This window comes from Sardina pilchardus, chromosome 18 (genome assembly GCF_963854185.1).
Source record: "Sardina pilchardus chromosome 18, fSarPil1.1, whole genome shotgun sequence".
Classification (NCBI taxonomy): Eukaryota; Metazoa; Chordata; class Actinopteri; order Clupeiformes; family Clupeidae; genus Sardina; species Sardina pilchardus.
Genome location: NC_085011.1, coordinates 6,653,074 through 6,667,861, shown reverse-complemented (window position 1 = coordinate 6,667,861; position 14,788 = coordinate 6,653,074). Strand labels below are relative to the sequence as shown.

General features: G+C 40.9%; 1 protein-coding gene across 1 annotated transcript; it reads right to left on the bottom strand.

Annotated features, from left to right (window-relative positions):
• Positions 1 to 2,125: 2,125 nt before the first annotated feature.
• On the bottom strand, positions 2,126 to 14,773 carry LOC134064101 (bifunctional 3'-phosphoadenosine 5'-phosphosulfate synthase 2-like). Its single transcript, XM_062519905.1, has 12 exons — positions 14,671 to 14,773; positions 12,333 to 12,447; positions 11,091 to 11,326; positions 10,546 to 10,684; positions 10,108 to 10,226; positions 9,399 to 9,512; positions 8,824 to 8,935; positions 7,966 to 8,171; positions 7,396 to 7,531; positions 6,231 to 6,499; positions 3,476 to 3,705; positions 2,126 to 3,137 (listed from the first exon to the last, which is right to left on the bottom strand). The coding sequence occupies exons 1-12, from the start codon at positions 14,695 to 14,697 to the stop codon at positions 2,996 to 2,998; spliced, it is 1,845 nt and encodes a 614-aa protein (XP_062375889.1). The 5' UTR covers positions 14,698 to 14,773; the 3' UTR covers positions 2,126 to 2,995.
• Between the last annotated feature and the right edge of the window lie 15 nt (positions 14,774 to 14,788).

Here is a 14,788-nt window from a genome sequence, read left to right as displayed (position 1 = left end):
TAATTTTCAGTAAAAGTAAAGTAAAAAGGAAGTTGTGCCCTTGAAGGAGAGTTTCTGCTTTATTTTAAACATAGATCTCCGTTTCTATCACTTGCCCAATGGCCATTTTTTTCTTTAAACAGGAAAAGGTTAAAGGTCACAGAGCAAATGGGACTCCAAATTACACCAAATTACACATTTCTACGTGAAGTGGATCTTGAGATTTAATGTGGCAGCTGTAGTGCCCGCTATGGATGGAATTTCATAAAATTATAGGTGAGCATCCAAAGAATGTTGAAGATAAGAAGTTTAGGTAAGATAGCACTTTTACCAGAGATGACTGAAGCAATGGAATCATAATGGGCCTGAAAATAAATGAATGTATATCTTTCAAACAGAGTCTCAAATCAAAAATCCAAAAAGTCATTTTTGTCAACATGGTCTGTAGATGATACGTTTTCCCACATTACCTCAATAAGTCTGTGGAATTAGGACTGGATTTGAAACTGTTCAGATTGGATGGGAGCTCTTCATGCTAAATACTCTAGGTGGTTTAAGTGATGGGTGGTATCAGGGTTGAGCTTCTAGGAGGCGAGGTAAGATGCAGAATATATGCATCTGCTGTTACTTTGTTTACCATGTGCTTTGGATGAACAAACAGCATCCACGGTGCATGTTTCTGCTTTGCTGCAAGTGCTAGGTCGCATCGCTCATAAATGCAGAAGTAATCGTTCCTGTACATCTCCACTTCAGGATTGGCCAACATCATTTAGTGCACACATTAGTAGCCAAATCAACAGACAAGCTGTTGATCAGTAAATGAAGCTATTCTATATCTAATCAATAGATTTAGGCCTTCATAAGTAACTGATATCCCGCGAAACAACAGCCTCTTAAACACGCTTTACTGTAGTTTATATTTCAGGTTCTTGCCATGTCCCTCCTAGGTTGACCACAAGGCTGTTTTTCTTCATCCCTTAACCCAATCAATTTTATCTTTTGCCCATGCAGGTCAGGTGTTTGGTGAAACACAGAGGGTACAGCTGACCGATTTTCACAGGGTTGCCTGGAACGCGACACATGAAACAATCTTATCTGCACTTTTGCTACCAGGGAATTCCCTCTCAGGTACAGAACCCTCATCTCATTTCTCCTTAATCTGTTGAATCAGCTTAGCGCCACCTGTGATCAGTCACTCCACTGGAACATTAGAGCATAAATCTGGGGCACCTGCAGAGAATTCAGGGGTAATTGGATATTATGAAGCTACAGTAGCACTTGTACCCACTGATGTTGTATGGGGCATCCTCTTATCCAAAGAATGATGATTGTGTACTGTACAGTTCACTAAAACAGATGGAAACCTTCTCATTTATGGAACATATGTCAGTGCTGCAGTTTGAGATATAGATGCACAAACATTTTATAGACGCACAAACGCACACACGCACGCACACACAACACACACACACACACACACACACACGCACACACACACGCACACACGCACACGCACACACGCACACACACTCAATGCTGTGTGTCATCCAGGTTTTAGGCAGCATCTACATACATCTTCAGATGTTCTCTTTCTAAGTTTTGCATTCTGGGCTGTGCAATACTAACTGACAAAAGATCTTGTATACAAGTAGGCACAGATGCTACCTTTGAACGTGTCTAGCTAGCATACAGTTCTAGAAAGACCTGCAACAGACTTAAATAAGATCACACTTTATAGTTGCGAAATAAACTTATGAGGCTCAAAAGAGTTGTGAGGGTGAACATATGACTTGTGTACTCACTATGCATGTCCATTTCACTCTTTATGGTGTATACACAAGACAGTGATGTATTTTCAGAGACATCAAAATCAAGACAGAGACAGAAATGACAATCCTATAGTAGACGATAATGAATAGAATCCCTAGCATGTTTAAAGATAAGCACTTGAATGAGCATTGCTGGAGGAGTATACTGTATGCACACTGCACAGACATACAATGAATGTGGCTTGAGCCTGACTTTTTTGTCCCAGCAGAGGGAGTTGTTGTATTTCCACTACGACTCTAGTTATGTCAGACTCAGACATCCCAGAACGTGTCATGTTTAGTATATGATACCCATCATATCAAGGTAACACAAGCCATTCATTTAAGAAGTTTAATTATTGGTCCAGAAGGCAAACAATAAATACAAAATTGCAGAGGATGCCTTCCATGACCATGACACCTTCCCAGTTGTATCATTTCAAATGTTTCCAGATGATAACTGTATTCTATCCTGGTACATTTATGGTGCAGTTCAAATATATCTCGGTCAAAATACAAATGTTATCAAATCCTTATACAAATATACATGTACAACATAATGTCAAAATCCCTCTCCAGTTCTCATCAACTATTTTTTAAAAAGAGCACTATTCTCACTGTAAAACATGAAAATTGATGAGGATGTATGAAGTAATTGATTGTCATAATCATTAGCATTTATTAATGCCCTGGTCCATGTCCGTAGAGTAATCACCTGGAAATATTGAGATAATTCACAGCATAAAAGTAGCTGAGTAAACCCTTACAGTGTCGAGAGACACTGATTTACACTTAAATTAAATGCAATTTAAATTGTCCCTTGTGCACATAACATTTAGACAGATATACAGGTACAGTACACAAAACAGTAACAATCCTGACACAGACACAGATTTGACCTCTTTTTGTCACTAGGAAATCTGTGGCAAGCCCTTAGAGTTACATGAGAACGTTATGAGAAAAACTATTGCTCTGTCCTTTATTTCATCTTACAGTGTGCTATGCCATGTAGGTATGAGTGATGAATATGAAGAATAAAAAGTTGTATCTGCTGTGCAGTATGAGGTGATGTACTGTATATGTGTAATGCCATCTGGTTTGTGGACACCCGTATTTCAATAGTTAAACTACAGTAGTACATAATACACTGGCATTTTGAAGGAGGCATTTTGTATTCTCAGTTTGCTGGGCTGTGCTGTATACAGCACTTACAGATTTTTCTGCAAGGATTGGTAGTACTCAGTCAAGACGTTCCAAGCTTTGGGAGCCATGAAGCCAACGGGGGGATTCTCTCCGCTCCGAGCCAGTTTCCTCATCCGCGTTCCAGAGATAAAGTCAAATTCAGCATGTCTGAGGAAGAGACAGACACACACATGGGCATGAGGAGTGAGTGGGGGTGAGAGGATCTCTCTCTCTCTCTAGGATTTCAGAGCAATCAATCACTAGGTAAAGCTCCAGAGAGTTTTCTAGTGTGATATTGTAATATTGTGTAAGGTGACACACACACACCAAACACGCACACGCACCCACCCACACACACACACACACACACACACACACACACACACACACACACACACACACACACACACACACACACACACACACACACACACACACACACACACACACACACACACAGACAGAGTGAGTGAGAGGGAGAAAAAGGTATTTCTATTTGGTCTAACCTCTCTTTGTCATAGAAATCCATGGCTTTTTTGGTCTTGTTATAAGCTGCCACTCTAAATGGGATGATCTCCACGGATGTGAGCCCAGGGGCCATGGAGAGGACCTTCCCCCCGTGGGTGGGCTCATACAGGTCCTGCCCTGACTCGGGATGGGGCATCCCTGCTGGGTCTCTCCCCACAATGTAGAAGTTGGCTCCCGTCACCATTCTTGAACGACAGTGCCACTGCACCTAAGTAAACACATGCAGGTAGAATTGTGAGGGTGCACCCGGAGACCAATGAGCAGTTCCTTTTGTTAATAACCAGTTTGAGTCCTGCCGGTATGTCAACAAAGTTAGCCAAGTTCAAAGCTGGAAACATTGAAGACAGCCACCGCATTTCCCTCTGGTTAAAGCACTGGTGAAAAGCTTGGATGTTGTCTTTCCATTAGGAGTAGTACTATTGGAGACCAGTGTTGGTCAAGTTACTTGGAAAAAGTAATTAGTTACTGATTACTGATTACTTGTCCAAGAAAGTAATCCCGTTACTTTACTGATTACTTTTCCCCAAAAGTAATTAGTTACTTTACAATTACTTTACTTAGTTACTTTTCAAAAACACACTAACTAGGCTACACAACCTGAATATGCTATAAAGCAATACACCTTTCAGCCTAATTTTATTCTATCTGCATATTCCATCATATAAAATAGAATCAAATGCAGTGTTGTGCATAAACGAGTTCTGTGAACTATGAACTGCATGCAACACATTTGTAAATAAAGAACGTGAATTCGTTCAGATTATGTGAAATGAACAACGAGCGTCACTGCTGAGTTCCAATTAAACGTTGCAGTTAAAGCCTACCTTACACTGACAGACTTTGACAAGATTTGGGAAAGATTCTTGAAAGATTGTAGTCTTTTAACTAATGCCCCTCATTCAAGTTTTACTCAAAAGACTACAATCTTTCAAGAATCTTTCCCAAATCTTGTCAAAGTCTGTCAGTGTAAGGTAGGCTTAACCTGCATGTCACGCTCCAATCTTTCATCGATGCTGCGGATGTAACAGAATACATGCTGCATTGTTGCAACAATATTCGGAACGGGTGCGCTGTCGGTGGTAAAATAAAAACAGTAAGTCCTGTGACAGCGGCCGCATTCTGCGCCACCCCTCACTCAAACATACATCGATTCTGTAGCCTATAATTAACCGAAGAGTCGGACCTCCGTCTGGCAAACCTCATAGGCTACCGCAGGGGTTATGTCTGAAAGCGACTACAGAGAACGCAGATGATACAGGCTCTATTATTTACGGACATTTTGCTCATTGTCTCGCAAAGACTCCGACGGTACAAACTTAATTATGTCCACCGAAAACAAGTTTGAATGTCAACGACCCCAATTTCGAATTTGAAAAGACATTTGAGTTGAAGCATCAGTCCAGAGTGAAAGCATAAGTCATCGAATGAAATGAAAGTAGAAAGAACAATAAAAGTGAAGTAAAGATAAGCAAAAGAAGTCCAAGTCCCGAACTATGGGGAAAGTTTAGGAAAACCCCAACTCACGTAGGCTATTAAATGCAGCATGGTCATGCTCTCTCCCGCACTCTGTTGTCTCGTCTGTTGTTTACATCTCTCGCAATGCGTTGGACATTATGATTGTCACCAGACAGTCTCACAAAGCAATTAAGATCGCAGTTTAGTAACGCAGTAACGCAGCCTAAAGTAACGGTAATCTAATTACTGATTTTGCCATTGTAATCCCTTACTTTACTCGTTACTTGAAAAAAGTAATTGGATTACAGTAACGCGTTACTTCTAACGCGTTACTGCCCATCACTGTTGGAGACAACATCAAAGCTAGCAACAGTCACATATTGACATGACATATAAAGAATTTAACGTGATATTTAAAATGTCATGAAATTGTTGATGTATTTTACTCCAGTAGTCACTACAGGTAGTTGAGCCCTAATTTGACCCTGCCCCTCTTCGGGAGCAGAGTATGGCTATGGTTGCGATCCAGCTTCATTGATTGGGACAAATAAGAGACTTTTCTCCAGACACAGGGCTTTACCCCATAGTGAAAATGTACCAGACGTGTCATCTGCTCTGATCAAGAACACATACATCTTCAGTAGAAAGACACTGTTCTCATGTTTTCCATAACTGCCTTTTTGATAAGACATTTCTCCGGCATACTTTACATTTTAACTCCTGAGTTAAATGCTTCGACTTGCTATCCGTTCTTTCCTATCTGTTACTCTGTCACTGTCTTTTATATCATGGATGTGACAGGAAAATTGATCTGATGACCGAACTTCATGCTCAGACATGATGAAGGCGCCTTCTCCAGTCAGGCGTTCCTCCTCGTATGGAGTGCACCTGTCTTACCCAGGCCTGATAGAGTTCAGGCGTGGTGCCTGAATTCAGGCATGAGCTCGGCCATGTACGATGTTAAGAAAGGCTATTCTCTATATTGTCTTTGAATGTAAATATTCAGAGTCAGTGGCGTGCTCAGTCTTTTGATGTATTGATTGTTGTTGGGTGCTCTTTGGTCCAAGGTAAATAGTTTGTGTAAGAAAAAAGGGAAAAAAATCTCCATGACCAAGGCACTCCACAAGTTCAAAATGTCTTTAATACATCCTAGACATGTCCAACAAGGACCTAAAAATGCCCACGCGTAGCGGCTAGGGCCTTCATCAGGGCATGACTTTGAATGTATTTTTTATAATTTCAGGCACAGATCATTTCCTGTCTATCAGCCCTGCTTACCTCCGTGGGGCCAGCGTACATCATAGGGGAGGGGAAAATGGCGACGATGGTCGAGGAGGGGTCGAGCACGCCCTCCTCCAACACGGCCGCGTGCTGCTTCATGCGCCAGGGTAGCGGCACGTCGTCGTCTTTGGTCCAGCCCCCCAGCGGGTGGAGGAGCAGCACGGGGCGCTGGTATCCGCGTTCCTCCAGCCGCCGCCGGGTGTCCTGCATGAGCAGCGCGTGGCCGTTGTGCACGGGGTTCCGCAGTTGGAAGGCAAAGACCGCGTCTACGAAAAAAACAGGGCAGAGGTTTTAAAATGACAGTTATGTGGACTGTACATGTAACCATTTATTTATTACTCGAGCTTAATTTGGGACAGATTAAAAGAAAACTTTTCCCTTGAAGTTATGCCACTGCTTGGTTGATTTTCCTATTGTGATGCACTCTTAAGAACGTCAGTTTTTGTTCAGGGCCGGGTTTCCCAGATTCGTTAAGAAGCTCTTAAGGGGCCCCAGTCATGGCGCGACTGGCTGGGGCACCTGCACCGCACGCCGGCGACCCGGATTCGATTCCCGCCCCGTGGTCCTTTCCGGATCCCACCCCAACTCTCTCTCTCCCACTCGTTTCCTGTCTCTCTACACTGTCCTGTCCCATTAAAGGCATAAAAGCCCAAAAAATATACTTAAAAAAAAAGAAGAAGCTCTTAAGGGCTAAGAACTTCTTAGGAATGCTCTAAGAAAGCATGGCAACATTGTAACTGACTGAAGTGGCATTTAGCTCTGTTGCACTGACGTAGGCTAAGTGGTAAAACAGTGATTTTACAAAGCTAAGGATCAACAGAATCCTGGTATACAGTATGTCCGCTTGACATCAAGAGAGATGGAACTAATGACTGGCCTTAGGCCATACCAACCATCCGTTTAGAGCTGCCAGTTTGTCCTGTAAGTTGAGAAATGAATCGATGTGTGGTGGAAAGAAGTAGTTCTATAAACAAGCAGCGTGCATTATTTTTACTGTTGTCTATTATCCCTTACATAATGAATGATAAGACAATTATCAGTATTACTGAGCATAATTAACGTCATAAACTTAAACATAAATATAATTTATGTTATTTCTATGCTGCACATTGGTTGTGTTATATTATTCTACCAACGAGACAGTGTTGCCAGTTTCTCTCACCTGCTTTCATCTCTTTGAATCTCTGCTTCAGTTCCTTAGGAGTCAGTCTGTATTGGTCCAGACCATCTTCCCATCTAATTCTCTCCAGCACCTCAAGGTCACCACCGACCAGCCAATCGCCACTCTCCAGCACCATCTATCCAAGACAAGGTGCATGATCTTGTTATTCATAGAATTAATTAATTAGTTATTAGGAATCTAGAAATCTTGAATTTGTTTATTTCAGTCTTTATTTTAATGAAATTGATTTATTTATTCAGTATGGACAAATAACAGGAACCGACCCACCCTCACTTTGGGTCAATTCCTGATGTTTTTAAATGTGATGTAAAAATAAAGTGGCTTGACTTGCTTAGATTCCTGTGGTCAAGTCACTAAAGAATGACTGTGTGCATCACTAAAGCATAACCGTTGGTTAAGTTGAAGGTTATGTTGCGTGATACTGACTGCAAGTGAAGTGTGAAGTGAAATGCCTGTTGCAAAGTGTAACTGATTAACACTCATGACCCTCAGTGTCAGTTTAAAGTGATGAAACCTGTTGCATGACAGATGTACCTAGGCAACCAATACCTTTATATAAGGGTGTTTGGGGCAGGTTGTTCCCCACTGTCTTGCACAACGTTCCTCCTTGCGGTGCTCGTAGAACTCTGGGTTCCGCAGGATCGCCACCCTGACACCCTGGAACTCCAGAGCCACGGCAGCAGATCCATTCAGCTGCTCTTTTGTCTCCGTGGAAACGGGCAGGACAATGGGAATGGATAAGTTGATGGCCCCACCTGAGGAGCGATCACATGCAGTTGACTTCATCACAGACCTCGCCTTATGGCACTGCACTATGTAACATAATGCTACAATTGAAGGAGATTATACTGCCTACAATGTCATTTCGAAAGTGATTAAGACGTAAGAGGTTTGCATACAGCCAAAATCCTGTGCAAACTTATATTGCACACACAATATGTGCCACAAGGGTGGAATGTTTTCTCTGTCCATATTTACTGTGCATTACCTTCCCTAAATCCCTATTGTTCTATGGCCCATAGATGAACAACTGAAAGGTCAAGAAGTTTGTTCTTCCATGACTGTTGCTTATTAAAACCTATACGCTATACGTTCTGTCATAAGTTCTTTGTGCCGACGTTGTTTGCTCAGGTTTATGGGCTTATGTTGTGTGTCTATTTAATATAGGCCTACTATATACTATGCGTTGTACTAATAGTACAAATGAACTGATGATGTAAACATGCTCAATCCGGCTCCGCTTCCTCTTTGAAAATAAATAAAACAAATGTTTTGTTTCACTAACGAACACTACAAAAATGTGAATGTGCCTTGGATTTGACCTCGCCATACTCCTTAACCACCCACCGATTGTGACAGACTGACTAAGGGCAACTGTGCTTCAGAGGGAGAATAAGGGTTATTTACCATCTAGCAGATTATTGAAGTGGAGAACCTGCAGATATTCTCTCTCTCTCATGAAACCCTTCAGGGGGCTCGCCCAGCCCTCCGAGAGCACCTGTACCCACTGGAGGTCGAGCTGAAGAAATGTACAAAGCAGTTATTACAAAAGAGTGTTGTTAAATCAATCTATTGTCTTCTGCTATATTTGCAGCAAGGATAAGTTCTACAGAGCATATAATATTGAATTTGAGAGATGGTGCCCGATACTGTTAGTTCTTGACATTCCATTAAAGTTGAACTAAGTACAACAATAAGGGTCAGAAATAGTCAAATGAAATGAAATGATTACAAGATAACTTATAAAGGTATATCCATCTCTCCAATCTCACACTCTGCCTGAACTCAATCTGTATGTAATGGAACAAACACACTATAATGTTCCCCGGAATATCATAAACTCATCACTAGCCAAACATTATCCTGTCAAATATTGACCACCGTTTACTAGTGTGTGAAAATAGAGGCTTGAAATTGGCTCAGCCTGTGAGGTATCTAAGTGCAGCTACTGGAGAGGGTCTCTATGGAGACGAGGTTGATACCTTGTTGATGGTGATTGTGGGCAGTATGTTAGCATCAGCCTTGGCCAGCTCCAACATGTTCTCTGGCACAAAGAGTTCAATTATGTCCTCCACAACCCCACTGGGAACGATACTCTATTTACAGAAAGACGGATGAAATGGATTTATGTTGTATGTTACAAAGAATTTCTTCTTATATCAAATGTACAGGACATAGCAGACCATTTTCCCCTAAGGTATCTGTTAGATATACAGATACTTGACGTATGTGTATTTGGCCCACAAATATTTTAGTTATTTATTAATTTTACTTAAATTTTCTCTCTGTTTTGAAAACAGCTCATTGGTCAGTCTAAGCGGTATATAAATGTGCTATACAATTTTTTTTATGGACTTTTAATATTTTAGGTCACTGTTGCTAACATCTATATATTTACAGTGTATGAGTTACTGGTTGTTAATCAAGAAGATTGAAGCAAAATCAGAGATATCGTGGAGTTCTCTATTTTTCTGTTCCATGCTCTAGTATATTTGTGGGCTGATAAGAAACAAGGGACTGATTTGCAAGCAATGAAACCTTGACATAGTATTGCTCCTCCCCTAGCCTACACAGCAACTATATCAGAGGTTTCCAAAGAGCTTTGTTGCGGTTAATGTTGCAACTACAAAGCCGCTACAGGACATATAACAGAGCCAGCTATGGCAGGATATATAACATAGTCCTCCTGACCTGTGATTTCAAGAGGTCCACCACCTCGTGTATGCACTCATTCACTGTAAGCTCTCCTGTCTTTAGAACCAACTCAGGTGTGACAGGGCTTTCATAGTCAGAATCAATGCCAGTAAAACCTGTCAAGACAAACAAATAAAAAGTGAAATAAAATAATTTTGAGTGTAACATATTATTAAAGGCACAATCCATAATTCTGGCAAAAGATTGCTGATATTTTCATTCAACAGCCAATCTGATTACACCCCTCCCTTCCATTCTCCTGAAGAAACATGTTGATTGGCTGAAATTGTGCATGGCTCAGTCAATATGAGTATTTTTGAATCCCATTTTCACTGTGTACGACTGTGTACAATTTGCAGAACAGATAGGGCTGGAAGGACAAGTTCTATTTTTGAACGTCCTACATGAATTCCAAAACCACAATGTTTGTCATACCTTTAATTTCTCCAGCACGCGCCTTTTTATAGAGTCCTTTGACATCGCGACTCTCGCACACCTCCAGAGATGCATTGACAAACACCTCAAAGAAGGGAAGGCCCGCTTTCTCATGAATGCTACGTGCCTCATCACGGTCCTACACAAGGGAGTGAGGGTGAAAGAGGTCAAAAATATATAGTTTCAAGACGAATGTGCTTTTACACCTCAATATACATATAAAGAGTCAAAATTATGGGTTGCAGCAATAGACTATAAATAAGAGCAGTATATACTGTAAGTATGAGGTGGGATTTCAGATCTATTAATGTCAAGCTGTTTATACAGTTGACTGTTTATGCAGTATACACACACACATTTCTACAGGGGAGGATATCTACTGTATGTACAATCGTCTGTCAGCAGAGCAGATGCATGCATGCTTTTCCCCTAGTGATTGAAGTGAGTCACTGTTTTGATAAATATACTGTGAATCCAGTGTAATCTCTGAAATGCAAATATAAAAATAATTCTAAAAAAAAAAAAGAAAGAAGTGAGTCACTGACCTTAGTAAATGGTGAGATGAAGCTGGTGATGCACACCAGTCCTGCGTCAGCAAACAGTTTGGCCACCTCGGCAATGCGTCGAATGTTCTCCTCGCGGTCCTTAGCGCTGAAGCCCAAGTTCTTGTTCATCCCATGGCGAATGTTGTCTCCATCCAGAGAGTAGCACGGAATGCGGTGGGACACCAAATACTCCTCCAGTGCAAAGCCAACCGTGGTTTTGCCAGCACCAGACAGACCTGGGAATTATAATGTCAACTGTTTTTATGTTTTCATTTTGTTACAAAAGCATGTCTGTCTTGAACCAGCCAACAATAACACAGTCAGATCTCATTCACTGGGTACTTGGGTCTGGGTGTGATGTGGTCCTGTGACACAAATGGTTCTTTGTATGTGTGAGTGACCACTGACCAGGCCATTTAGTTTTACAGCAATTCTTCAAGTTAAATTTTACAGTGATTCTGCAATAAATGCAAATGATCAACCTGAATTCAAGGAAGAATTTGAATCAGGATGAATAATAGTATGTCCAATTGTCCATCTATCATATCGTTGCCATAATCTTTAAACAACACAGCAGTTACCAACCTTGACAACAGGGGAAGCCATTATGTGCGGATGATGCATATATATTGTCATCTTAAGCACCTCAAGACCTTTAAACTACCTCAACAACTGCTAAAGAACTTGCAAAGATCCAGGATTGAAAGTGTCCTTACTGCAGTATAACGCCTAGTATGGTAACAGCATAAACAACAAGACCGTTAACCCCTGCAGCGGGTGATGAGGTCAGCAGACACTAGCACCAGGAGAACACTACCCAACCTTCAGGACATTTATACCAGAAGATCCAGAGCCGTAGACAGTAGTCTCTTCTCTGTGCTATCTGAAACATTAACACTGCCTGAGCTGAGACTGAGGTGGAAGACTATATCGGCAATCTGTCCACATCTTGAATGAGGACTATATGGACCAAATGGCAGGATAACATACTTGTCCATATCACAATATACATATCTTTTATCTTCTATTTATTTAATCTATTCTATACATATCTTTGCATTACTGCACACACAGTTATTGGAGTTAAAAGACCAAACATGTCACTGAATACTGTACATTGTATAACTTTATGTAACCAATAAAGTGTGATTTGATTTAAAACTGAACTCATAATTTGCTCTGCTATATCTGTTTGGTGTGCATGATATGGAACAAAGTAGCATTCAGTGTGTGACTGTGTACCTGTCAGCCACACAGTGCAGCCTCTGAATCCACCTCTGGTCCCCACAACCTGACCTCTTTTGCTGCGGCTTACATGGTGGGCCTGGTACACCACATTTGTGGATCTTTGTAGGTCCTAGAGAGAAAACAACAATGTATTGATCAGTGTTGTTAATTGATTACTTATAATTTGCTACAAAAATACAGTGTCTATTATTATTATGATTATTATTATGTTTGTTAATAATAATAATAATAATAATAACAATAATAATAATAACAATATAAATCAATGAAATACTTATATGTAGCCTACATATACTGGTATGTACGTACTTTTGTGTACATTACCCCTCAGTATTTTGTAGGATAGATTTTTTCACCATGCATCTTTGACATTAAATGCTTAAATTTAAATACTTTAGCACCATTGTATATGAGAATTACCATTACAAACAAACCTGAATACTTGCAGTACACTTCCAGTGCTATTATAGAATAAACATTTCACAAACAACTTATCCTTTATCCAATTTTCCATCTTTTAAGTAAATACAATTAGAGTCTTTACAGTTGCCACCCATGTTTGAAAAAGCATCTATTGTTTTTGTGATTGAACTTAATGACTGAGAGGACAAAAGAAAGTTATGTGTGTGCGCATATGCACACAGTTTGTATGCGAGTATATATAAATGCCACACCAAAATCATCTCTCTGTCTGCTTAAGAGTATCACACCCAGTGCTTGGCTGGCTGGCTGGCTGGCTGGCAGGCAGAGCTTTGGATAGGGTGACTGTGTGAAGGCATACTATTTGGACCATGACGTTGGTCAGTGGTTACTCTGAGAGAGTCGAATGGACAATGTGGTCACTGTGCTGCAGCTGAGCAGCGATGATGTGGCAGATTCAGTGCCCGCTTGCTTCGGAGCCTCCCAGATGCTTTTGAAAACACACACACACACACACACACACACACACACACACGCACAAGTGGCAGACCTAACCATGCTGCCTACCCCCAACCAAGCTGATGATACAATGCCAGCTCTTGACATCTCAGTCAGTTTGCTCTGATCTACACCTCGACATGTTTAAGAGCTAAGGCTTCTTTGAACTAATATATCTTACGTGGAGTGGTGCAAATGAAATGAGAGACAAAACCCTCATCCATAAGACTGCATTCCCGTATACCTGGGTCTGACTGTAACTGTATTCATCTCTGGTGGTGAATAATGTCCTTTCCATGTGTGTGAACCCACACTGTGTGACGGTCCCAGTGGGCCTACAGCACACACTCCAGCTAGTATTCGGAGGGTAGATGTTGGAGGTAAACAAATAGGCCTATTCATTCATTTATACATTCATTCATTCATTCAGAGAGCACGTCTGGAGTGAATTGAAGCTCAAGCACAATCTGTACTACTCTACAACAAGCAAGCCACTACTCCACCAAGTTTCTTCTACATTTTCCACATCACATTTCATATACCGTATGCCTTTATGCAGTGATATTGATACAGGTCTAGATCCTTCTTGCTGAAATATGAAATTCACCATCATATCAAACTTTTCACCACTGTAAAAGATAACATTACAAAAGAGTTTAGCTGATTTGACAAGTTCTTCACTTGCATGGAAAGGACAATAACTAATTGAAAATCTTTTATCACTACATGGTACTATCTTGAAATATAAATAAGTAGGGACATCTTTGATTAATGTGTCTTTTCAGGCTTATTAACATGTAGTGACAGCTGTATCACTCAAGTTAGCCACAGGATGAATTGATTACAGTTATTAAAGAAACACTTGAAAGACTCCAGTGTCACTCGACACACCTGTCAAACGATAGCCTAAAGGGCCATAAATATAGGCAAAACTAATCATGTAGTCTACCACAGAACACAAAATGATTTTAAATCACAGGTGAACAAGAAACAATACTTTAGGCTACCCATCAACTCGAAACGAATTACATGAGGCTTGTGCATTCAACTGATCAGTTTACATCTCGTTAGGGTATCTTGTCTATCGATTATTCGGCTACAGCCAATCATAATGGCAATCATTACAGCATCTTGAAAGCGCGGAAGAGTAGTTTTAAACCGTAGGTTACTGTACACTGCTCCAACTCCATCAAATTTTCAGCCTACACATGTCCAGACATTGACGAGGTGGTTACATAACAACACAAAAAAGTTTACAGCCAGTTCAAGTTGTCAAAGAAAAATAACAAGCCCATGCAGAAGAGCTCAGTCCTCACTTTGCCACTCACTCAAATTGTCTTCATACTTTTGTCTGGAGCATGGTGCCTCTTTTAACGTCAATACAAAGCACGACAAATAATGTAATTCGTCTTACCGTGCGCTGCTTTTTATTTCCGGACATCGTGATTTCGAGAGAGAACTGTGGACTCTGGACGGATGTCTCCTGGGCCGGTAGAGGCAAAGCGCTCGGGGCGGGGAGTAGCAGAACCAGT

Coding starts and splice junctions, on each gene's coding strand:
- LOC134064101 (XM_062519905.1), bottom strand. CDS start 14,697: ATGTCCGGAAATAAAAAGCAGCGCACG. Junction 10,685..11,090: donor TCATCTCACCATTTACTAAG/GTCAGTGACTCA, acceptor TCCCTTGTGTAG/GACCGTGATGAGGCACGTAG. Junction 8,936..9,398: donor CCACAATCACCATCAACAAG/GTATCAACCTCG, acceptor ACATTTCTTCAG/CTCGACCTCCAGTGGGTACA.